General features: G+C 38.5%; 1 protein-coding gene across 1 annotated transcript; it reads left to right on the top strand.

The window, feature by feature from the left end:
- The first annotated feature begins 1,048 nt into the window (after positions 1 to 1,048).
- LOC148867328 (uncharacterized) lies at positions 1,049 to 19,450 on the top strand. The gene is made up of 5 exons (XM_088976775.1): positions 1,049 to 1,130; positions 1,324 to 1,942; positions 17,070 to 17,827; positions 17,917 to 18,033; positions 18,118 to 19,450. Exons 3-5 carry the CDS (start codon positions 17,111 to 17,113, stop codon positions 19,039 to 19,041), a joined length of 1,758 nt encoding a protein of 585 aa, XP_088832901.1. The 5' UTR covers positions 1,049 to 1,130; positions 1,324 to 1,942; positions 17,070 to 17,110; the 3' UTR covers positions 19,042 to 19,450.
- Positions 19,451 to 26,580: the final 7,130 nt, after the last annotated feature.

Here is a 26,580-nt window from a genome sequence, read left to right as displayed (position 1 = left end):
GTAATCGTTTATAATGATGACCTCCTGTTATTATACAACGTTTCTACTTCACTTCACTGTTTGGTTAGTATTTACTAAGACCGGAATTCTGTAACTTTAATTTGATTTGTGAGGAAGTGTTCGGTTTTATAATCATTTTAATTTGCTAATGCTTCATGCTTAGTGAGGAAGGAAAGTGTATATGAGTTTATCACGAAGAAAAGGGGGTGGTGTGATTGGAGTTGCCTTTGTTTTGGGATCTACCTCATTATGATTGGAGTTACCCTTTTATCAAACGAAGATTCCATTTCAACCACTCGCTAAACTAAGTCACCCACAACCTAGATCCTCTCGATCCAAGCACATCTGAGCCAACCAGACTATATGATTGAACCCTAAACACACTAAAACACTTAACCATAAAGTTTCAAACCTGAATTCTCTTTTCCCCCTCCACCAAACCAATATTTCATTTTAAACCATTCCCTTAACCCAAATTCCAACGATCTTGACCCCCCTTTAACCAATTAGACATTACCACCACACCAAACACCATATACCCTAAAATACCCATCTATAAAATTTCACCCCAGAATACCTTTGTTTGCCTTTATATCACACATTGATGTCATTTTTTTTGTTGATTCATCACCTAGATTTCATTTCAATTTGAAAGCCCTAAATTGACCAAACCAATGCCCCCTCCCTCTGATTTGCCCGATCTAGGCCCATTTGGGCCAATCCAACCCTACCAATCAACCCAAAATGCTCAGAAACCTTACCATATAAAATTTCAACAAAAAATACTATTGTTTTCCCATCCATCTAAAAAAATTCCATTTCGGCCAATCTCACCAGCTTGTACATACAAAACCACCCTATGCACTCAGGACCCATATCAACCATTCACATTTTGACCCATAATCTCAGCCATGCACCCATGAACCCCGGTTTGACCCCTTACACCCGGTTGAACCGAAGTTACCCTCGGTTTGACATAATTACCAAATTACCCCTTGAGAACCACAAAATTACGAAAGTGCACTTTAACCCTACCTATAATCCCAACCAAGTTTTCATTCGAAAAGGGGCGGAAATCACCGAAGAACACTGTTTATCCTCTTCATCCTCTTGACAGCGGCGGCGAACAGGTAGCGGCAGCGGTACCCTCTCCTCTGGCTTCTTCTCTCCCTCTCTTCCTTCTTCTTCCTCTTTCTTTTTATTTTTTTTTAATTTTTAATTTTGGGTTCCTTCCGATCTTCCATTACACACGTTGATTTCCATCAACCTTTTGGCTTCGCCCAACTCCTCGGCTATGTTCTATTTCTCTCGCCGGTGGAGCAGGACCTTGTAACCAACCATTAGTCGTAGCGTTTCTCTACTCAGTCCAGCCGAATCGCGCACCCAAGAAGATCGTTTCTTCTCACCGAACCCTTGGTCGCAAGCTCCGATCATCCTTATCATTGGGAGACAAACTGTTCAGAGGAATCGAATGTGATTCGCACCCAAAACTATCGTCACTCTGTTAAATCCTTTGGGTGTAATCTCCAGTCACTGTTCATCTCGGGGACCTGGCGACAATCGAACAGAGCAGCGGCGGATCTCAGCCCGGTCTCTCTCATCCTCCATCATCTGTAGCAATCCCGTTCACCGTTTCGGCCTCCCCACCCCATCCTCCAACATATGTTTCACATGACGGCTGAGAAGAGCGCAGGAACCTCGCAGCGGTGACGTCTCCGGCATTATCCGTCCTTATTTGTGGCCTCTCATCGCACGAAGCCGTCCACACAAAATCTGATGGTTTCCCCTTCAATATTTCAGCCATCTTTCTCAGCGTCGAACTAGAATAACTCCTCCCATTAGCTCTCGGTTGCGAGCTTGTGAATTTCGGTTTTGAACAGTCCGAATCAGTGATTCACATCCCACGTTGCATCGTTTCAGACTAGGCTGACATTCAACCCAGGTAAGTTTTGTTTGCATATATTCAGTTCAATGATCTCTTTGTTTCTATTCTTAACTTTACATATCTTGCTATATCTTGCTATGTAATGATATTCGGTCGGTTGTCCAAGCTGATAATGAACTTCTGTCACATAGGTTCTATGAGATTTGAAAACGACCCAGGTTTGCTGCAGTAGTATATCTCTGTGCCACAAAAGTTATTTGTTTATTTTCCCCTATAGGAGATGCTGATTCGACCCTTCATTTTATTTTGCTTATTTTGGCTCATCTATGACTTAGCACATCTATAATCACTTCCTGATAGCATTTGTGGCTCACTACATTGTGGTTCTGTGGAAATTGACTTGCGTATGAATTTCAGTTTAAATAGTTTATTTTGCTTCCCTTGTGAGATGTGAGATGAGTGTCGTGGTTAAAGCCGAGAGGCTGTTCAAATTGGGTTCTTAGACTGTAATAAGGTAATAATAAATCTGTAAGGCAATTTGATATAATGGGAATCAGAAAGGTGTCAATGTGAACTCCCCAGTCAATAGAGATTCTCCCCTTCCTAGATGTAAATAAGGAGGTGGAACAAATAAATAATATAACTGCAGTGCCAATAAAAAATGATGACAAAACCTGTGATAATGGGACTGCGAATCTGAATAGTTAGCATAGAACTTAAGAAGTGTTGGCAAATTGGGAAAAGTTAGAGAAGAGAGTAGGCTAGTAAATAATGGGCGAATTAATATATTAGATGGGGTTTTATAAAAAAAATAAAAAATATAATTGATAAAAACAAAAGGAGAGAGAAAAAAATAAAAAAAATGTAACAATAAAAAATTAAAGAACAAAAAAAGTAAAAAATAAATAATAAAAAAACTAATTAATTAAAAAATTCAAAATAAATAAATAAATAGATAAAATATAAACAAAGAAAAAGTAAAAAAACCAAAATAAAAAATAAAAATATAGGTAAGTAAAAATTGGTTTTTCTTTTATGTTGGTTTATTCTTGGGTTTGTTATCTTTATTATTATCCTCCTTGTTTGATTTCTTATTTGTGATTGTGCTTATTTGGATTTCCATGTGGGCCCCATCTATTAGACTCGGGAGAAGGGTGCCTAACCCCTTCCCTCTCCCATCTAAGTCTTACCGAAACTAGCTAGTCGGTGCCTCGGGCTTTGGAGTCACTATTTGATAAAAATGATTTTGATGCCATTCTTGGAGGTCCCATCACCTCCATTTTCATAACTGATGGGTGGCAACTCCATTTCCGGCCCTAGTGAGTCGTTTTCTGACGCTCACAGACTAGCGACTCCATTGGGGATTTAAACTTATATCCAGTAGGGTGGCTACACTATGAACAATATGGGAGGAAAGAAATTTAAGGATCTTCTTAGATAAGGAGAGTAGTAGGGAGGCTTTAATTGAGTCCATTACAATTAGAGTAGCCCATTGGTTGAAGTCCTTGGAAACTTTCTCATTAGTGATAGTGGATGATTTACTTAGAAATTGGCTGAAGCATCCTACAAAAAGAAGATCACCAGTCCATTATGGTCTCCATTGGATATAAGGTTCATTAAATTTAACTTTGATGGCCATAGTATAGGGAATCTTGGTTTGTTAGGAATTGAAGGGGTATTCATAGATGAGGAGGGGAAGAAATTGCTTTTATTCTCAGGTCTGATTGGTGTGACTGATTCTCATAGGGTGGATGTTATGGCTACAAAGGGCAAGACTATTAAACATTAGGAAATTAAGCATTGAAGGAGACTCAAAACTAGTAGTGGGATGGTTACAAAGTGAAGAAGGGAAGTTATTCATAAAAAAAAGTGAAAAAGGGAAGTTGTGGAACTACAATAGTGAGAAGAAAATGCTTAAATGGTTGACCAAGGATATAAAAGTAAGAGTACAATTGTTTACGAGAAGTGCATACCCTTCCGCAAATGTGTTGGTTGTTGGAAGGTGTATGCCCTTAGCTCTAATCAAACTAATGTGTTATGCCATTTATTAGTGGATAAAATTAGATCATTATTATTTCATGTGTGTTTTGGTATGTTTTTGTGCATTACCTATTAAACTGGATATTTATGAGACTTAGTTTAGAATGTTTTCAACTATTTGATAAACTTGGGGAGTTTATCATGTTAAGTCTGATAATATTATATTGCTAAATTAGTGGGGCGGTCAATCTCAACTGTTAGGGTTTGACCTAAGGTACAATTAGGGGTGTTTACTGAAACATTGAGCAAGGACCAATTTCTAGTTATGCCATGGACCTTGGAAACAGATGGACAAAATTGGAAAGTTGCACTTAACCCTAGTTAATCTTAATTTGGTTGCTTTTGTTGTACTAACATGGGAGATCCTCAATGGGTCAAAATTTAAATACCTGAGTATGATGAAGTAGTTTGGAATATCACTTGAGTAGACGGTCATTATGATATGATTAACCACTTTGCCAGACAAAGAGAATATCTTGGTTTACGTTCTTTCTAATGGGAACCTAAAGCTACTAGTAGTAGATTTCAATGTGTTTTGAAATTTATTTGCAAAATGTATTTATATTTATAAATAGTTTATTTTATGAAAAATGTTTGCAAAAGGTTTTAATCTCGGGATCCATCTGAGCTGAGAGTATGACATTGCATTTCACAGTCAGGGAAGATGTCCTTCCCTGTGAGTAGTGTATAGATATTATGGGCTGAGAAGTTAAGAGGAAAAAGTCTTTCGGGCTGAAACTTGATGGGATTATTTCTCATATTAATTTATTGGCTTTGGGCTGAAACCAAAATCCACTTATGCTAAGTGTTGTGACTATTCTAAGCCCAATTAGATTGTGTAAGAGGTTCATTGGGTGTAATTAGTGAATCCGGCCCATGTGGTTCTCTACATGTGCCAAACGCATATGGGTTAATGTGAGAACATGGTGGGCTCCATGCCATACAATATTCGGGTTTGATGGGCTAGTTAATTATATGAATCAAATGACTTGAGCGTAATTGTCCAATTCATATTAAAAGCTAGTATGGCTAGTCACATGACTAGTTTGACTAGGAAATTGGATAATTAGACTATATGGGTCAAATTGAATATAGGCTTGGATCTTTCTTATTTCTAATATGATTAAGAGGGTTTCCAAATTAAAGAACTTCTAATCTAGTTAGAAATCAATTTGGAAGTCGTAGTGAGAGTGTAAGACTAACTTTTCCAGCTCTATATAAGATAGAGTAGAAGAGAATTTTTCTAGAGATTATCATTTATTCTCAAACCTCCAAGCCCTAGTTCGACCAAGGCTGAATGGGGAGGTATCTCTCTTTTCTCTCTGATTTTTTTAAGCAAAAACACAAAGGTGCACCATCTTTAGTTCTTGGAGCACACACATAGGTGAATGGAGTGCACATCAATTTACATCAAGTTGCTAGATTGAGTTCTTGGATTTGAGCTGCGTCATCTTCAGCTCTAGGACTCAATTCAGACTTGAGTTTTGGGCACGAACTATACCATGTTGGGAGCTGCAATTTGTGGTATGAGTATTAGGGTCGGTTCTAAATCAATTCACATCAAGTTGCTAGATTGAGTTCTTGGATTTGAGCTGCGTCATCTTCAGCTCTAGGACTCAATTCAGACTTGAGTTTTGGGCATGAACTATACCACGTTGGGAGCTGCAATTTGTGGTATGAGTATTAGGGTCGGTTCTAATTCAATCTGGACATAAAATTTGGTCATTGAAACCTAGATCAATCCTTGGAGAAAATTGTTTCTCCATCAGAATTTTGAATTCTCCATTCTTGGGCTGATAAAATATTTAAGGTTTACACATGTAAACCCGGCAAGGTTCGACCTTTTTGGGCTCAAATCAGTCCATACAAAATGCAAGGATTGGGAAGAGAAAATTTGTTTTGTTGCAGTTATAAAAAAGATAAGAGAGCTTATCTCTCAGTCTTTGTATTTTACTCTGTACACATACTTTTTCTTATTTAATGAATCTGCAGTTATTGATAAAAAAATTATATCATGTATGTTAAGCACATGCTGGATATGTACACTTGTACAAGTATCCAAGTGACATTACTGCATCCGACAACATGTGGTATAGGGTGCAGGGAAAGGGAGGCTTCTTTGATATATAACTTATTCAAAGTATATAATGTGGATCATGGTTCATTATTTCTTAGATGGGATTGACCATTTGATAAGATTATTGACTAGTCTAGAAGTCTTCGGAATCGGGAGAAGTAGATACAGCTATTCTTCAATAAAAAAGAGTCTCAGCTGAGTTACTTTTTTCTTGAAGCCCATCCTTTGTTATTTGTTTATTTATGTTTTTATTTTTTGATCAACAAATTTTGTTTATGTTTTTATTAAAACAGTAAGAACATTGTATTAATCTATAGAGGTTTAAGATCCCTGAAACTTAATAGAAGAACCAGAGTTTTTGACTGTTTGTGTCATTCTTAACTTGTAGTTCTATGCCACATTCCTTGTCTTAAATCTCCAAGCCTTTTTTTTAAAGTAATTAAAAGAATTCATTAATAGAAGAAAAAAGAGAATGATACAACTGAAATAAGGTTTTAAGGTAATACCTTATTACGAGTTAGTCATGTATAGTCAAAGGAATATCATGACTGGCAACTATCTTAGCATAATCATTATATGCTGGGAGGCTATTTATTTGTAGTGTAGAGTTTTATATTCACAAAATTTGGTAGGCAATCTTTAGATATGATCTGTGGTAGTCCATTCCGTTAGAGACTTGTGAGTGTCAGATATATTCAAGATGACATAGTAGGCCGCAATATCTGACATGGGCCATTTATACCGCAATATCTGTGGTAGTCCATTTATAGACTGTTACCTCTAAACTTGAACCCCACCCTGCTTTACAAAAAGATTATCATGTACAAAAAATGACTCAAAACCTATACTCCTAACCAGCCTGTTACCAGACAACCAAGAAAACATCTTCCCCACAAATTTCTGAAAAATGGAGTTAGCAGAACTTGTCTTATTTTTGAAAACCCAACTGTTTCTTTCTTGCTACGGACACAAAAAAACCACTGCTGGGTTAAATTCTCAACTAATCTTCCTCTTTTACTGAAGCTCTCCACTCTCCAACCTTTTACAAAATCCTGTACTGAACCTGGGCAGCAACTTTTCACTTCAAATAATTGTGAGGTTCTGTTCCAGATCTCTGAAGAAAATTTGCAGTGAAATAATAGATGATTCACTGTTTCCAGATGTCCTTAGCATAGGACACAGCTATTTGAATCCAGCAGAGCACCTTTCCGAGAGAGGTTATCCCTTGTAAGTATTCTGTTGAGGTAAGCCATCCATACAAAAAAAGAAATCTTTGAAGGCACATTTTTACTCCAAATGATGTGGGTTGGAAATGAAAGTCCTTCTGAACTGTCCACTGCTTTGTAAAATGATTCGAATGTAAATTTTCCAGTCTTCTCCCACCTCCAGATTCTACTATCAGCCCTTGTTGCCTCCACTTGAGTACTGTAAAGGAGTTGCAGAAGTTCCATCCACTCCTCCACTTCTCAATCATTTAGATTCCTCCTGAATTGTGGGATCCAAACCACATTATCATCTTGAATTTAAGCTCCTTGAAAAGAGACATTCTTAGGATGCTTATAACCCTAAAGAGCATTAATAATTTCTTGATTTCTTGATTTCTTCTTGTTATTTCGTTTTTGTACCAGAAGAATTAAGGGCATTAATAATTTCTTCTTTCTTAAAGCTAAGCAGCTGCACACATGGGTGTAGTGCCTGTCCAAGACACTAGATTTTGGAAATTTCCATGTCAGAGTGTAAAAGTTATGTCACAGTGTCTGCATGATTTAGATCTTAGAAACATGAACAGAACCATGCTTGCAAATTTTAGAGAAAAAAATTTAGAAGATATTAAGATGGGGATTATTTATTGAGTTTCTATCTACATTAAAGAGTGGTCCTTTTGGGTGGTGCTATAGTAGATTCGAGATTTGAACTTGGAAAAATTAGCCTTCATCTTTATAGAATGCAAAGAACCTATGGGTTTAGAAACATAGAAAAGCTTTCTGGATGATACACGTAAATCTATTATGGTCTTTTTTAAATCCAACCCAGCCTGGACTGATGATCTATTTGCAAGTCTATCAGAAAGCATTATTTACATTGAATTTGGAAAAGAATGTTTGCATTGTTTCCAAAGAAAATAGTTGGCTATTTATCATCAGTTTTCATAGGTGCCTTGTTGTGGTTGAGCAATTGTCCGGATGGGTGCATGTGATGAAATCTTTTTAGGTTGCCAACTCATTTCACTCTTGTTTTTCTTTCTCCTTGTTGTGTATCTTGCTTTTACTAAATTTCTTCTGTCTCGGTTGCTCACTAGTTTCTCCTCTCTAAAATTTAAAGTAAAGAAAATGTAAAAGTTAATCTCAATTTAAAGCAAATGAAAAATAGGCTTTTATCTTAATAGAATGCTAAGAAACCTATGAGTTTAGAAACATAGAAAAGCTTTCTGGATGATACATGTAAATATATTAAGGTATTTTTTCAAATCCAAGCTCACGTGGATCAATGATCTATTTGCAAGTCTATCATCAAGGATTATTTACATTGAATTTGTAAAAGAAATGTTTGCATCATTTCCAAAGTAAAAAATCTAGCTAGCTATCTTCAATACTCATGGATGTCTTGGAGTGGTTGAACAATTGTCTAGAATGATCTTATGGTGCAATTCCCAACACTCTACTTGTTATCAAACCATAAGGCTGAACCTGTTTCAAGTTTTGGCTTGCCCTCAAAACATGGGTTAAACTAGGACTTTGGTTTCAAAGGGGGTTGAGAGATTTTGAATGTGAATCCCTTATTCTCCTAATCTCTTCCTTTACACACAAATAATACATGAGTGAGCTTGGGAATAGCAAGTGATGCTTGCTGTGAGAGAGGGAGGATGGAAGTGAGAGTACAACGGGTTAAGAGAGGGGATAGGTTTGTGGCTGTAGGACGGTGGAGGAGAATCCTGAAGTTCAAAGCCAAGGAGTTTCTGCTTGAAGAGCTGAAAAACAAAGGTGGGGCAAGTTTGAAGATTAGGGAAGGGAAGAAGGCCACAGTGCTGTTGCAAGGTATGGAAGTGATTAATTGGTTCAAGGAGTATGTGAATGAAGCATGCCTCAAAGGTAAACAAAGAAACTGGAAGGAATTGAGAACTCAAGAAGGGAAGAGGTATGTTGTAGAATGCAAAAGAAACTGTAAAGGGGGTTACTTAGCTCTCTCTGAATTCTTTGGGAAAGAAAGGAGGCAACTTGTCTACTTTCCTGAAGTAGACAGGGTCTTGGATGGAAGAAAATCAATAGAATACTGGAAGAGTTTCATCACTACATGGAAACCTTGCGATTGGATCTACTGAAGGAGAATGGTAAAACCATCAAACTCTCAACTGAAGATGATGACCAGGTCCAAGAGCTACTAGCCTTTGGACCGAACAGGTTGGTTGGCTATTCCAGGAGAGAAGAGTGGGAAGATAAATATGTGGTTCAAGTTAAAAATCCGGTTAGCAACTGGAGGAGAGTTGCAGACCTGCTCGTATTACAGCTGAAGTTAAAGGGAAGTTTATTCTAACACCTTTTGAGAACAGTAAAGCTGTGCTTGATCTGACTGAAGAGAAGTTAGAGCTCTCAGCTGCTCTCAGCTATCAGTTTTCAATCTGTTTATGGTGTGATTACAATATCTAAGTGGAGCTTTTCATCCAACTCTAAAGAGTTCTTCACTAAGGATGGGGTGGTGATACGAGTTCTTGGTCTGCCCTTTCATTTGTGGAAACAGGAAGTGGCCGCATCCATTGCACTGTTATGTGGTGGTAAGCTTGCCAGAGCTTTTTGGGGGGACCTTCGATCAGCAGCTCTCCTATTGAACGGAGTGAAGCCAGAAGATATACCAGAAAAGTGGAGATAAACGTTGAAGGTTGCATCTACTCGGTCTGGCTGGCCTCCTCCATAGAAGCTACACTATGGAGGGAGGCTCACAAGGAAAGGGATGAGAAGGTTGAAGAAGAGGCCCTACATGGAACAAGGAGAGTGGTAATCTCAAAGGCTGATCAGTCTTTCATCGATTTGGGTAAGAAAAAACTGGAGACTTTAAAAGAGAAGGGGCAGATGGGTGGTCAAGTACGTGGAATGCAAGCTATCAGTAGGGAGTGCAATATTTCTTATGAGCAGATGGTTAAAGGTGGTAAGAGGGAGATTTTAAATTCAAATTATGAAGGAAGATTAAAGGTTTCAGACCAGGTCGAACCAAAAAAAGGGTGAACTTGAGCCGGGTGTCCCAGGCACTGAGTGTGAAGTGGTAAAGCCTCACGTGCCATTGCAAGTTAGCACACGTGGGCCTCAAAAAAGTGCTGGGCCTGTTAAAAAAAACCAAGAGTGGGCCGTGTCCTCTTAAGTCGACCCAGATCAAGCCTCACTTAAAGAGGGCACATGACTCACTTAAGTCACACGCGCTTGGGAAGGGGGAGTCTCCAATAGATGGTAAAAACCATCTATTTTCTTCTCCTTTTAGCCTCTGCTCTCGTATCCGCGCACCAGTTGTAGGTTCGGCCACTTCGTCGCTACAGTGGCTTCCGACCAAGAAGGAAAACCATTTACCCTTGGTTAGGTGGAATACCAAAAGCAGAAATCGGCGGGATCTAGACCTTGTTGAAGACAATGCTTACTTAGGTGAAGAAGTTAGTTCAACGAAGGTCTCTAGCTCGTTACAGTGGAGACCCTCGAAGAAGTTGCCGCTTGAGAAGCAGGATCGCCGTAATCCTAGGAGTGTGAAGAGCAGTGAGGTCTTCCAACTTTGATTCGGAAAGATTGACAGACGATGAAGATTTTGTTGTTTTCAGTTCAGATTTTGAAGAAACTGTTAGCTTGGGAAGTATCGATCTCCAAAAGCCAAGAGATATATTGGAAGAGGATAGTCTAAACACTGAACTGTTATTCCTTGAGGAGGAGATGGATCCGCAAGATTCTGGTACTATCAAAACGCAAAGAAGAGTGAGCCTTAGCATCGGAGAACAAATCTCTCCCAATCTGGGTATGCCATACAAAAGACAGGTGGAGTTGGAAACATCGAAAGATGTAAGGCAGAGTGCATCCTGACCAATAGACGAGTCTATCCCATATGTGCAGCTTATTCAGGACATCAAGCCAGAGAGACAAGAGTCATTCTTGGAGCCTTACAAAAGGAATTACGCAGAGGGAAAGAGAAGTGAAGCTTTCTTGACTGTAGAGGGTGAGGAAGTATTGGTTGTACCTAGTCCACTTCCACTGTTGAGTCCGAAAAAGGGGAAGGGTCTAGCCCTGATTTCAATTATTGATACCCAGTAGCCAGTCCACATGCAACCACCTATACTAATTCCAGGTAAGCTTGTCCATTTGGGTTAGATACTAATTTGGGTTCTCTACCTGTAATAGATGTCCTGGAATCTCGACCAGACCAACTAGTTGGTAGTAAGGAAGTGGCCATTGACAATGATGGAGTCCAATCAGAGAAGAGAGTTGGCTTGTTAGAAAGGAATCAAGAGGAGCTAGAATGGATTCGGGAGCAGATTTGTGCCCTGCTAGAGGAATATAAACAGGAGGAGGAAATGTCAGAGGTGGCTCCAAAAAACCCTGAATCAGAGGCAAGAACCAATAGATTGAGGCAGTGGGAAACAAGGGTAGGAAAAAGAAGAAACAGTCTGAAGTAGAGAGATTAATTATGGACATCGAAGGGGACATCGAGTTCAGTGGTAGAGGGGAAAGAAAGAGGGGTTCTAAATGAAGGAACACTTTACTGGAGGGCTAAATTGTTGAAAGGTAATGAATATAATAAGCTGGAATGTAAGGTGTTTGGGTAGTGCCAAAAAAAGGAGATGGATTAAGGAGTTACTTAGAATAGAAATACCTGATATTGTGATGTTGCAGGAGACAAAATTAGCTGAATTGGATAGAAGGTGGGTCAGGGAGATCTGGAAAATAAGAAGGGTAAAATGGTGCTCAACTCTGTCGTGGGGGGCATCGAGGGGAATAGTAACTTTGTGGAGGGAGGACTTCGGAGAACCAGTAGAGGAGCTAATAGGAAACTTCACTATATCCCTAAAATTCAGAATGGTGGAAGATGGATTTACTTGGGTGCTAACAAATGTGTATGGTCCAAATAATCACAGAGAGAGGAATGAGCTTTGGGAGGAGCTTCATGGGATTCAAGGTTTGTGGGAAGGTCCTTGGTGTTTGGGAGGTGATTTTAATACAATAAGATTCACAAATGAGTCAAATAATCCTAGGCAGGCCATTACAACTAGTATGAGGAAGTTCAACGACTTCATAAATTCCTGTGAATTACGAGAATTTCCTCTACTACAGGCTACCTACACTTGGTCCAACCTCCAAGAAAACCCAATCTGCTCAAAACTTGACAGGATCCTATTTAATGAGGGTTGGGAGAGCCACTGGAGAGGTTTGGTGGCTGAGGCTCTACCTAGGATAACCTCTGATCATTACCCTATAGAAGTAGGATAAGAACCTCTTGGCAATGGACCTAGACCATTCAGGTTTGAAAATATGTGGTTGACACACCCAGACTTCTTGCCTAAGGTTAAGGAATGGTGGAGTGAAGAATTGAGAGAAGTGAAATGGGAAGGGGTTAGATTCCACAAAAAACTAAAAAGGTTGAGAGGCAAATTAAAAGATTGGAATAAGGTTCATTTTGGAAGAGTGGAAGAGGTAAAAGCTAGATTATTGGTTCAGATTGAGGAGTAAGATGCAAAAGAATCCCAAGGGATGATGGATGAGCAAGACAGAGGAATGAGGAGGAAACTTAAAAAAGAGCTAGAGGAGACTTTGTTGAGGGAGGAGATTTCTTGGAGACAAAAATCCAGACATAAGTGGATCAAGGAAGGGGATGGGAATACCAATTTTTTTCATGATTTGGCTAATGGGAGAGGAAGGAAAAGTTTGATACTAAAGTTTGAGGTTGAGGGTGTGGAGATAACCTCTCAAGAGGAGATTGCCAGTAGGATTGTGGATCACTTTAAATCCATCTATCAAAGACCATTAGAGAATCGGTTAATAGTAGGGGAGGAGAATTGGCCAACTTTGAACCAAACATATAAGAGATGGCTGGAAAGAATGATTGAGGAAGGGGAAATTAAACAAGCTGTTTTTTCTATGGATAGGGCTAAATCACCGGGCCCTGACGGATTTACAATGGCATTTTATCAGGACTGTTGGGACATAGTCAAAAAGACTTAATTGGAGTATTTAGAGAATTTGAGGATAAAAATTTTGTGAGTCTTGGAATCAATGTCACCTTTATAGCCTTAATTCCCAAAAAGAATGATGCCGAACACCCCAAAGATTTTCGGCCAATTAGCTTGGTGACAAGCATTTACAAGATTTTGGCAAAAGTGCTCTCTAGGAGGATCAAAGTTGTCCTCCCCTCTCTCGTTAGCCAAGCACAAGAAGCCTTTATTCAGGATAGACAAATTACAGATCAGATCCTTATTGCAAACGAGAGTGTGGAAGAGATAAGGAAATCGGGCAGGAAAGGATTTGTTTGCAAACTGGACTTGGAGAAAGCCTGTAACTTAGTGGATTGGAATTTTCTGCTGGAGATGTTGAGAAGACGTGGTTTTGGGGATAAATGGTGTAAGTGGATAAGAGGATGCTTACACTCTTGTCGTTATTCAGTGCTGGTGAATGGGATGGTTAAGGACTTTTTTCCAGCCAATAGAGGCTTAAGACAAGGGGATCCACTCTCCCCTTTCCTCTTTACACTTGTTGCTGATGTTTTTAGTAGGATGATTTCCAAAGCAAATGAGGAGGGCCAAATAAAGGGATGGAGAATAGGGAGCAGAGGCATTCTAGTAACTCACCTCCAGTTTGCTGATGATATTATTATTTTCTGTGAAGGGAATGAGTTAAGCAAAGTGGAGAACCTTAAGATCTTAATAAGTACCTTTGAGAGGGTCTCCAACTTGAAGGTAAATCTTGATAAAAGTTGTGTGGCTGGAGTAAACTTGGAGAATAGGGAGATTGAATCCATTGCAGAATGCTTAGGTTGCAATACTTCTTCTTGGCCTTTGACATACTTAGGACTACCCTTAGGAGCCAACCCTAAAGAAAGTAGTTTCTGGGCCCCTATTGTGGAGAAATTTGATAAGTGCTTGGTGGCTTGGAAAAAGAATTACATTTCAATAGGGAGTAGGCTGACTTTAATTAAGTCTACACTTGCCAACCTTCCAACCTACTTCCTTTCTGTGTTCAGGATCCCTCTAAGGGAGGCTAAGAAACTAGATAAGAGAATGAGGGACTTTCTATGGGAACCAGGAGAGGTGAAAAAGGATCACTTGATCGGATGGGAGATAGTTAACAAGCCAAAGGAAGAAGGGGGTTTAGGGATAGGGAACATAGTGTTGAAGAATGTAGCCTTTCTAGGGAAGTGGCTATGGAGATGGCCCCGAGAGAGAGAGAGAGATTATGGCATGAGGTGGTGGCAATCATTCATGGTTGTGCAGGAAATGGTTGGGGTTCTGGGATATCTCGTCGAGCTACCCTTACTACACCTTGGAAGGCTATATATGGTATTCTCCCTCGCTTCCTTAGTTTCATCAGGTATGATGCTTGTTTTGGTAATGCTAATCTTTTCTGGGAGGATATTTGGGTGGGTACTCAACCCCTCAAAGATTGTTTCCCTTTGCTCTATTCCTTTTCCCTTTACAAACATGAGCCAATTGCAACTTTTCTCCCAAGCCCATTAAACCCCTTATCATTAAATTGGGACTTTGGATTTCGTAGAGGGTTAAGGGATGGTGAGTCGAATTGTTTTATTGAGCTAATTCATTTACTAGAATCCGTTTGCTCGGACCCCACTTCTTCTGATCAACGAATTTGGACTCCTCTTCCAAAAGGTATTTTTACTTGCTCTTCTTTTCTAAAATCCCTCGGTTCTAACCCCTCTTCCCAAGGATTCCCTATCAAAGAAGTCTAGGCGTAACCTATTCCCCCCAAAATTGCTGTATTCTGCTGGGAAGTCTTCTATGGGAAGATCAATACTTTGGAAAACTTACAGAAAAAGAGACCCTTGCTTTGTCTTTCCCCAAATTGGTGTTCCTTGTGTAAGTTCGAGAATGAGGACTGTGTCCATTTGCTGATCTCTTGTTCCTTTGCTACAACTATATGGAGGTGGAGCCTTTGTCTATTTGGAGGTAGGTGGTCTCTGCCTTTTGATTTAAGCTTGTTATTCAACCCATCTGTCTTTGTTTGGCATACTAGAAGAGGTAAGGTCATGTGGAGATGTGTTAGGGCAGCCACTCTGTGGATTCTTTGGGAGGAAAGGAATGCAAGAATTTTTTTAGAGAAAGAAAGAGGGTTAGATGAAATGAAGGATTGTATCCTAACAAGAGCAATCCTTTGGCTGAAAGCTGTGGATATCTTTGATGACTTCTCCTTTGATGATTTGTGGAGAAATTGGCTAGTAATAGCCAACACTTCAACAAAGAAGGAGAGAGTTCTGTCAAAATGGGTTCCGCTTGGAAGGTGTCATTAAGCTGAACTTTGATGGAAGCAGCCAAGGCAATCCCGAGCCTTCAGGTATAGGGGGTATCCTGAGAAATAAGGACAGCAGCATAATTTCCCTATTCTCAGGACCAGTGGGAGTGGGGGATTCTACAAGGGCAGAACTACTTGCTGCAGTACAAGGAATTCAGATCGCCAACCAGCTTGGGGTGGATCACCTCCTAGTTGAAGGGGACTCTCAGGTGGTAACCAGGTGGCTCCTAAACTTGGATACCACCATTTGGGGCTACAAAGATCTCATTAAAAAAGTAAAGTGGTTAACCAGCAATATGAGAGTTGAGGTAAAATGGGTTAGTAGGTTTGCTAATTCTTTGGCTGATGCTCTAGCCAAATAGGGGGTTTCTAGGGAAGATCTTTTTTGTGCTTTATGTAAGTTGTTATTAATTCGGAAATCTGTACTTAACCAGCCCGGAGAGGTTGCAACTCGTACCTTTCCAGGAGGACTTTGTACTATTTTTATTGCTGATTTATAAAATCATTTCAATTATCAAAAAAAAAAAAAACAATTGTCCAGATAGGCGCATGTGATGAAATATTTTTGCATTGCTGACGCACTTCACTCTTATATCTCTTTCTCCTTGTTGTGTATCTTGCTTTTACTAGATTTCTTCTGTCTTGGTTGCTCACTAGTTTCTCCTCTCTAAAATTTAAAATAAAGAAAATGTAAAAGTTAATCTCAATTTAAAGCAAATGAAAAATAGGCCTTTATCTTAATAGAATGCAAAAAAACCAATGAGTTTAGAAACATAGAAAAGCTTTCTGGATGATACATGTAAATATATTAAGGTCTTTTTCAAATCCAAGTCCATGTGGATCAATGATCTATTTGCAAGTCTATCATCAAGGATTATTTACATTGAATTTGAAATGTTTGCATAATTTCCAAAGTAAAAAGCTAGCTAGTTATCATCAAAATTCATGGATGCCTTGGAGTGGTTGAACAATCGTCCAGATAGGCACATGTGATGAAATATTTTTACATTGCTGACGCACTTCACTCTTATTTCTCTTTCTCCTTGTTGTGCATCTTGCTTTTACCAGATTTCTTCTGTCTTGATTGCTTGCTAGTTTCTCCCATCTAAAACTTAAAATAGCAAATGAAAAAGTTAATCTCAATTTAAAGTGAAGCAAATGAAACATTTTCTTAATAGAAATATAGAATGAAAAGAAACCTATGGGTTTTGAAACATAGAAAAGCATTCAAGATGATACACTTAAATCTATTATTGTCTTTTTTAATTCCAAGCCAATCCTGGATTGATGGTCTAGTTGCAAGCCTATCAGCAAGGATTATTTACATTAAATTTGTAAAAGAAATGTCATAGCTGTCTATTTATCATAAAAAAATCATGGTTGCCTTGGAGTGGTTGAGCAATTGTCCAAATAGGCATATGTGATGAAATATTTCTGAGTTACTGACCCATTTGAATCTTACTTATCTTTCTCCTTGTTGTGTATCTTGCCTTTACCCAATTTCTTCTGTCTTTTTGCTCATTAGTTTCTCCTCTCTAAAATTTAAGTAATGAAAAAAGTTAATTTCAAATTTCTTGCCAAATAGATATACTTGGAAGCTTGGTGCCTCGGTGGCATAGGTAGGCCATGGCTAATGGGGAAAACAAGAAGAAAGGCAAGCATTCTGTTGAAGATCCATCTAAACCATTGCCATCTGGAAGGGAAACACCAAAGCCTTTAAAGCCAAAACCTAAAATTGTGAAAAAATCTCCCAATCAGAACTCTGGAAAAATAAAAGAAGCCAATGGAACTTCACAGGTTCAGGAGAAAACCAAGAAGAAGAAGACAAACACACAGGAAGGCAAGAAAGATAAGGTTACTGCCAGCACACAGGAAGATGAAAAGAAGCCACATTCACAGGAAGGAAACAAAGGAGAAGGTGATGAAAAGAAGCCACGTTCACAGGAAAGAAACAAAGAAGAAGGTGATGAAAAGACACCACGTTCACGGGAAAGAAACAGAGGAGAAGGTGATGAAAAGACGCCGCGTTCACAGGAAAGAAACAAAGGAGAGAGTATTAACAATCAAAAACATAATGAAAAAATCCACAGAGATCAAAAGGACAAAGAAAAACTTGGTGGTTTGATCTTCATGTGCAATGCGAAGACCAAGCCAGATTGTTTCCGCTATTGGGTCATGGGTGTCCCAGCAAACAAGCAAGAGCTTGTCATGGGAATCAAACCTGGTCTAAAACTTTTCCTCTATGATTTTGATCTCAAGCTTCTGTACGGAATCTACCAAGCGGCTTCTTCCGGTGGCAAAAAGCTTGAGCCAGCTGCTTTTGGCGGGGAATTCCCGGTTCAGGTTCCATTTCGTTGGCCTTTGTGCATGCTTTTTCTTTTTTGCATAGACATAGCTGACCATTTTTACATGTTGGTGACTGTTTCCTACAGGTGAGGTTCAAGGTTCACAAAGATTGCCTCCCGCTGCCAGAAAATGTTTTTAAGAAGGCAATCAAGGACAACTACAATGAAAAGAACAAGTTTAAGACTGATCTTACCATCCAGCAAGTGAGAAACACACCTTCTGGGAGCCCATTGATTACTGTTTCCTCATAATTCTCTATTTGACAGTGACCCAATGTGCTCTTGCAGGTAAAGAAGCTCATGGAGCTTTTCCGACCTGTACCAGATTTCCAATCAAATGCCCGCTCTTTCATTCAATCATCCCAGCCAGTACCTCTCCCACATCCAATATCTGCAGAAGCTTTTGAGGGCAGAAGAGAGCTTCCACCCCAGGTACTCAGGGAACCTTTCATGCGAGACCCCTACTCCCCTAATGAGGCTAGGAGGCATTTAATGGCATCTGATCATGAAAGGGAGCAGCTTTCTAGGCATCCTACCTCGGCACACAGAGAGATGATCTCTACACAAAAAGAGGCAGTTGATCGTGATCCACTTTTTTTGAGTGAGAAGGAGTATCGACTTTATGGTCTTCAAGGGAGACGGCAAACCTCTAATCCTCCTATTTATCCTAATGCTCCCTCAGTGGACCCTTACCAGAAGGATTATGGAGGGGAACAGCTTCTGTGGGAACCTGCGCCTGTACACACAGAAACAGGATCTAGGCAAGAGGTGCCTCGTCGTGATCTACTCTTTCTAAGTGAGAAAGATTACCGGACTTATGGTCTTGCGCGAGAGCCACCACCATCAACACTGTCTACTGCTTCCACTGTAGACCCTTATACAAGGGAGTCAAATTATCCTTATCATTATAGTGCTGCAGCTGCTGCTGTTGCATCATCGGATGCATATTCTCTTTTACCTAGGAGGGAAGTAACCTCTTCGGAGGCTTATCCTTTGGTCCCAAGGAGAGAGAGTTACGATTATCTAGAAACAGGCACCACTGATTACTTCAGGAGAAGACCTGATGAAGTTGAAGCTTCATATTCAGCATATGCTTCAAGTGCTCTCTCAGATTACAACCAGAGGCACCATCATTTGAGCGGCAAACCTGAGCTTGCATCAACATCAGTTTCATCTCGATACTCATTTGCTGGTCCACCTTCTTACCGCTAAGGCCATAACCTCCATCCCCCCACCCCCAAGCATTAGAAAAAAAGTAAAAAACTAAACTAAGAAGAAGAAAATAGAAGCCCCTATCTCCTCTCCAACTGTGTTCTGTTTACTGTATGGACATCATCAAGTCCCTCTCCTTTGTAGGCAGTTTGTTACTTTATTCAGTTTTGATGTTACATTTATTTTCCGGACTTGACATATTTGATCTTCTTGGAAGCATAGGCGCGAGCCATGCAACTATATTTTTAGACCTGGAACTGGAATCGTAGATTGGTAGTTAAATCGGATCATCTAGATGTTATAAGCTGGAGTGGGACGCCTCAGGGTAATCCCAATCTTGTGTACTCTTGCTCTCAGATGTACCTTTAGAATCTTGTTTAGGAGTTTAGGTCACTTAAAGTGTTCTTTATTTTTGTTTGGGTTGTGTAGCGTGTTCTGAGACCATCTGCAGATTGTTCCGAGCAACATGATATTTCGATTTTTGTTCAAGGTAAAATATTGTGGCCTTGTTTTTTTTTTTTTTTGCAACTGTAGATTTCATAACGCTGCTCTAGCTTTTCCAAATTTGGTATATGTCACACACACTTAAAAATCTACTTTCATTCATTTACTTAAAAAGTGTATGATGTTCACAGCATGCGGTAAACATGTGGTTTCAAGTTTATCGGTATTTTTTTTTAGTTTTTTTTTTTTTCAAAACCTGTTCCTCCACCCCCTGAACCAGCCAGATCCCTTATACGCGTACCCTGATATGATATGTATCGGCCGATACGGGCTGACGTGTCGATTTTTTGAACTTTGGTTTCAAGTTTCAACCACGCCAGGAGCCCTAGCAACTGTACCATGCCTGTAGGAGACCACAATACTGAACACCTAATTAAGGCCTGTGTGGTTTGCGGGTCTGGAATTGAAATAGCCCATTCCAATTCCAACTATTTGGTTGGGTGGAATAGGAATCCCAATGGCCATTCCCTGCTCTTCCCTTGGGAATTAAATCACATTTCTGCTGATTTCAATTTTCATTCCTTCTAAATCAAATAGACTATGAGAATGGACTATTCTGGTTTTGATTATAAAGGATTTTGATTCTGGTCCCAATTTTTGCTGTAAATCAAATGGACTTTTAGTTTTCTTCCTTCCCCCCACCCCCACCCCCCCCCCAAAAAAAAAAGTAGAATGTTTAACATTACATGAGCCCCTCTATTGACAGTTAGAGATTTTTCTTACTATGTATGATAATTTTTCATTGCGCTTTTGTTCATAACATGAATCAAAGGGTAGGATCATGGTTTAAAGTATCGATATGATGCGCCTTGTATCGAGTGTATCGTATCGTATCTTTTAAAAACGGTATGCTCCGAAATACCTGTTTCCAGGTGTTTCAGAACTCCAACTTTTTTAATAAAAAAACCTACTTTTAGTTTTTTAAAAAACTAAAATTTGAAAAAAAAAACTTAAAAAAAGAGTTTTGTGTGTTTCTATGTATTGAAATGATGCTGTTGATATGTGTATCGTATCGACATTTTGAACCTTGGGTGGGATAATGTAATATATTTACAAAACCTTTCATCTCTTTGTCGTAGATCTCTGATTTGATATAGGTAGATTTAAGTTTGATTCGTTTGTATTCAAATTCAAATTGGATTTATCCATCACAGTTATGTGGAATTCGTACTAAAATCAGATTGCAACTGGATATTGAATAGTTTAAAAAATAAATTAAAAATTATCAAATATTATATGGTATTAATAAAATGATCTAAAAATGATTTTAACATTATATTTTATGAATAAATATAATTTAAAATTACTTGTACAAAACTTGAATAAAATTGGATTATATTGGATTAGATAGGTCGTTACGTATCGGTCGTTACATATTGTTCCGGCAAGAACCCGATATGTGGAATATATAATCATTTACTCCATTTCTTTTCGTATGTATCGACCAATATGAGCCCATATCGGGCTGTTTCAGATCTGTATCGGTCGATACGGGCCCGAAACAGTTTGGATCTGTATCATTAATCCATATTTAATACCAAATCTCTCATTAATGCCATTTATTTAAGTCTAATTATTCTTTCATTAATTAACCAATTACTCCAAGGCAAATTTAAATTTAAATTTGAATTTTAGCGCCTAATTCAAAATTTCTCCTTGCATTTTCCTTCAAACCAAACATAGCCTTAATTAATGATCCCCTATCATTAATTTTCTTTTGTTAGTATAAAAACTTCAAATTTTAGCTATAGCAAGATTCTAACCTTCGTCACTTGATTTTAAGTTTTAACAACTACAAGTTCACCAATGAGCCGCTATGATTATATGCATTTTTTATTTTAAGTAAATTTTCACTTTTCTTAATGAGTGACAAGTTTTTATTAATAAATGCTAGAAATAATTATTAAAATTTATATACTAATAAATATTAAAATTAATTATATTGGTTTTTGAAAATTGACATTCACATTTTAGTTTTTTTTTTTAACATTTTAGTTAACCCATCGTTTTTCAACGGTTACTAATTGTATCATGATATGCCACACTTTATATAAACCATTAAATTATGTTTTTTTACATTTAAATGACTTATTTGTAGTCATACAAAATTTGTAAATATAGTTAGTAATATATTTTTTTAAGGTTTATTTGATTTTTTTACCATATTTATGTGTATCTTGATTTTTCATCCGTATTCGTACATATCCAAAGTGTATCCCAATACGTCTCTTAAAATTGTCTTTCCAATACACATTGCGTTTCTGATACTTTGAACCTAACAGGGTACCATCTGCAGCCGTATTAACAAATACTTAAACCTCTCGCTGTATTTTGACCTCTACAAACATTTTCATGTTTAAATAAATATGCGAACACACCCTTTGCCCTAATTGCGTTGACCAAAAACAATGATGATTTTCAAGTTTTTAAAATCTTGTTCTTTTTTTTTTTGCGTGAGAGAATTTATTGTGATGAAAATTTATCTCAAATTAGTGATTCACTTTAACTAAGTGGGTTTTATTATTCACTTCATCGAATGAACAAGAAGAAATACCAAGTTGGGGTTGAAGATTGAACTTAAACATCCCTTATTTGCAGAAACATCATATTCAAGCAACCCAAAGAGAAAACAACAATGTTCTTTATGCAGCTGAGGGTTGAAGTGGATGGAACAATGTTATATTATGATGATGATGATTTGCAATATAAATGAGGTAGAGGAGTGCAGATCTGCTCCTCACACCAACCTCACAGGATATCCTAGTTGCACATAGGAAACATTTTCCATACTTGTTTGTTGTTTTCATGGGGAGATGTTCTCGATACATGGTGGATATGTGTTGTCATGTTGTGAGGTGCGCTCTATAAAGAGCAGATCCTGATTCTTCACAGAGGCCATCTGATTCAATCTTCACATGACCATGCTCATTTTTGTTCATGGGGAGAAATTTCCAATACACAGCTGCAAGTGGCTGCGAAGACAGTATGAACATAGTCTTGTCTTGTGAGGATTGAATCAGAGTTTTGTTAAAATGGATGGAATGTTCAAGTGTCTGTTTGGGATGGTTGAAGCACAGTGGATTTTGGCTTAATGTGGTGGGCCCCACATGGACAGCTCATGGGCTATGTTTGGTGAAAAAAATCCCAGAGCCCAAATCAGTTATCAATCAGTCATATAGCTGTCTAATTCAACCACCATTTTATATATAGCTAGACTCCACAGTAATAAAGGCTTTGTTCAGGAATAATTGCCATGAAAATGACTCACTAAGTCACAGTCTGAAGATGTTAGGGAGAATGACGGTTCAGCCCAGGGTTAGAAGTTTTAGGCCCAAAGTACAGTTGGGGTGGGTGCCAGTAGGGAATTGATGCCAATTCACAGGTGGGCATTAGTGTATAGAGTGGGAGTTTTTGACATTTTGAATGTTTATAGCTCTACAGTGGAATTCAGAAATCTGCATTGGGCCTATCCGTACTTTTCCAGAGATGTTACTGGTGAAGATTGCAAATATGATGCTTTTGCAAAGGAAGCCGGGCCACCAAATGAATTCTAAAGATGTTATGGTGAACATTACAACCTGAAGATGTTATTCAGCCAAGATTCTACAACTGGTACTGCTCCCCCTTCAGTTCTTCCATCAGTGAATTCTAAAGAGAAACGAAAAAAACCTGGTATCCTCATACCAAGAATAGTGATACTTCAAGTTGTAATAGTAAAACAAAAAGTTCTTGTGATAGGAGAGAGCAAAGAAAATGACCGGATTTGGTCCTCACAAGACTGCACTCACACTGTTCATACAGTCCCTCACAGCCTTGTATTAGGAATATCTCCCCATGAAAAAAAAGCATACAAATACAGAGATATTCTCAATGCACGGTCACAAAAGGCCATCTAAGCGGTGTAAACACGGTCTTGTGAGCACTGAAGCAGATCTCGTTGGGTGGTCAAACAACTAACTTTTATGGCAAATAGCAGCAATATCAACTTAAATCTCTACTGTCAAAGTCAAGATGTCTTAATAGGAAAAGAGAAAAGAGAAAAGAGAAAAACACCAGCCAATATTCCCTGTGGTCTAGGAGATTATATGTCGTGGATAGCAGTAGCTATCGGCCAAACCCAATGTCAAAGCTTAGTTTTTCAAACCCATTGTAGGTAGCTGGATCTTCAAAGTTCAAACAAAAACAACAAGTAAGGGTGTCCGTTAGACTGGATTTGGTCTAATCTGGTCCAGTCCAATGTGAGTCCATTATAAATGGGCCAGGTCCAATCCAATAAATATTTTGGACCATTTTGGACTGCTTCAATTCAATGTTTGGACCATCTAGTTTGTTCAAATTCGTTTTGATTTAGATTGGTTTTTATCCAAACCCAGTCCATTGACACCTATATTTTTATCTTATATCAATGGACAAGATATTGACTTAAACTAACCCAATCCAATATAAATTTATTACAGATGGGCTAAGGGCTTGTTCGTTTGCTCTGAAGTCTAACATCTCAAAGTGCAATAATTATTTTTTTCTCTTAAAGTGAAAATATTCATCTTAAGAGATAAGAATTAAGAGGAAACAAACAGCCCTAAGTCCAATCCAATTTAATCAATATTTTGGACTGAATTGGTCCAATCCAATATATCTTGTTGATCCTCCAATTTGTCCAAATTAATTTTGAACTGAATGGGGTCTAATCCAAAACCGGTCCATTGACACCCTTAACAACAAAGGGTGGTGTAAGGCACAAATAATAGTTAGAGGTGGACCGGGAATGACAAACAATGGAGGTTAAACATGACTAGAAATTCGATTGTACAAAACAAGCATAATATGCTTGGATTTTCTTTTCTTTAATAATTAAATCCGAGCAGAGAATTATAAGCACCAAAAGGTAACCAGGTGTAAATCTCTCCTTAAATAGAGGTCATAGCCAAAGCACTACAAGCCAATATAAGAGGAACTCTCGAGAGTGTTCATAGGCTCATGTATTTTGCGCAATTCCATGAATCAGAAGCTTGCTAGATATGGACGTGTGTAGTAGTGATGAATTGATGATCACCATCTTATCTCTAAGTTGCATTTTTGTTAAAGGGAGTGAAGAAGTTTCAAGCAACATTTTAGCAGGTGTTTGGCATTGGTGCTAGAAAAATCACACCGTTTTCTAAGAAAAACGGTGTTGGGCATGTGGAGTTGTAAACATCGTTTTCTTTTTTTCTCAGAAATGGTGTTTATTTTTTGTTTGGAATTGGTGCTACCACATAAGCATTTTTGAGAAAACAACATTGGTTTCGTTTGGTACCAATGCTGGTAGCAACGTTTTCAACATTGATCTATATTATCCAACATCCAAGATGGTGTCACATTGATGCCACGTCATTGCATTGTTGGCAACAACGCACTATTTTCCTAGAAAACATTGAATTTGGTGTTGCTCCAGACCACACTTTCTCGATTTCCAAGGCATGGTTTGGAGCAATGCTTTTTTTTTTCCTGGAAAAATGGTACCAAACAAAAAAGGTGTTGTTTGAAGTACTGTTTTCTCTATTGTGGCACCTATGCGGTGCCATTTTCTGTGAAAATGGCATTGATGCCAAACATCGCCTTAGTTCTCATGGTGGTCAACTCAAATATGCATTTCATCACTCCTTTGGGTTCTTCATTATGAGAGCAACAGCCGAGGGAAGAATGATGTTTGCAGGGGCACTTCCTCGCCTGCAAGACAAGGTGGTGGTTGGAGAGAGAGGAGGTCGAGGGTAGAGGCAAATAAGGGTGTCAATGACCTGGTTTTGGATTGGACCCCATCCAAACCGAAATCAATTTAGATGGATTGGATGGACCAATAAGGCATATTGAATTGGACCAGTCCTAACTTAATGGTCCAAAGTGTTTATTGGATTGGATTGGACATGGTCCATCCATAATGAATTTATTTTGGATTGGGTCGGATTGAGCCAATATCTGGTCCATTGGTAGAAGATAAGAATATAGGTGTCAATGGACCAGGTTTGGATTAGAACCAATCTAAATTAAAACAAATTTAAACAGATTGGACGATTCAGATATTAAATTGGACCTGCCCAATTGACACCCCTGGGTGGGGGTGAGAAAATGATAGGGGAGAGGGAACTAAGGGAGAGGCCAGATTAAAAATATTTTATTTTTTTTATACAAAATGTCTATTAATTAAAGATTTGAACTCCACTAAATTCAAAGAATTTGAGAGTTTGATGTGGCCTTTATTCATTTGTAGGTGCAAAGTATAAACAATGGGAAAACTGAAAATACTTTTGGAAAGAGTACAAACACAAATATGTAGAACACAAATACATATAAAATAATATAAAATACAAGGTTTTGCACTCTACTTATTTGTATTTATACTCCTTCCAAATGGAGCCTTTGGCTCAATTTAGAAGGAATACAAATACAAAAATCAGAGTGCAAAAGCTTGTACTTTGTATACATGTGTATTCATATTGCCTCAGTTTGGAAGGGGTACAAATACAGACATGTATAGAGACTAATGAAGATACTTTTTATAAATGTAGCTTAATCACCACATAAGTCTTCTCAAATGGATTGTTAATATATAATAAAAAGGGAAAATTTGTGACAGGTACCCTGTATCCAAACTTTAAAATGCGATAATTTAGTATCGGAACTTTCGAATTGCGACGATCTATTACTACTACTACTGGTTAAGTTCAGTGTCATGGGAAAATACATAAATTCCCTTCAACATTATCTAATTTTTTTTTATCAACCACCTGCGATCTGCAAATCTAGAACAATTATAGAGAGGGAGCCCGAGAACCCCTCCATCATCATTCCATGAACCACAACGCCAAACCGTCGTCCCAAAACGACTCGGAGACCAACGACGAAGACGACCATTCGGTGTCCTGCCACAAATGCCGGCCCACCTCCCGTGAGAAATCTCGGTCGTTCCTATTGATATCAACGGCTCCAATAAGCATCCGAATGCAAGCCCCAATGGCCTCTTCCGATCTATCTTCTCGTCCTTAACGAGAAAGAGCCCCA

Source organism: Nelumbo lutea, chromosome 3, assembly GCF_056320005.1.
Source record: "Nelumbo lutea isolate HS-2025 chromosome 3, American lotus-T2T, whole genome shotgun sequence".
NCBI classification, from domain to species: domain Eukaryota; kingdom Viridiplantae; phylum Streptophyta; class Magnoliopsida; order Proteales; family Nelumbonaceae; genus Nelumbo; species Nelumbo lutea.
This window is presented reverse-complemented; position numbering and strand designations above follow the sequence as displayed.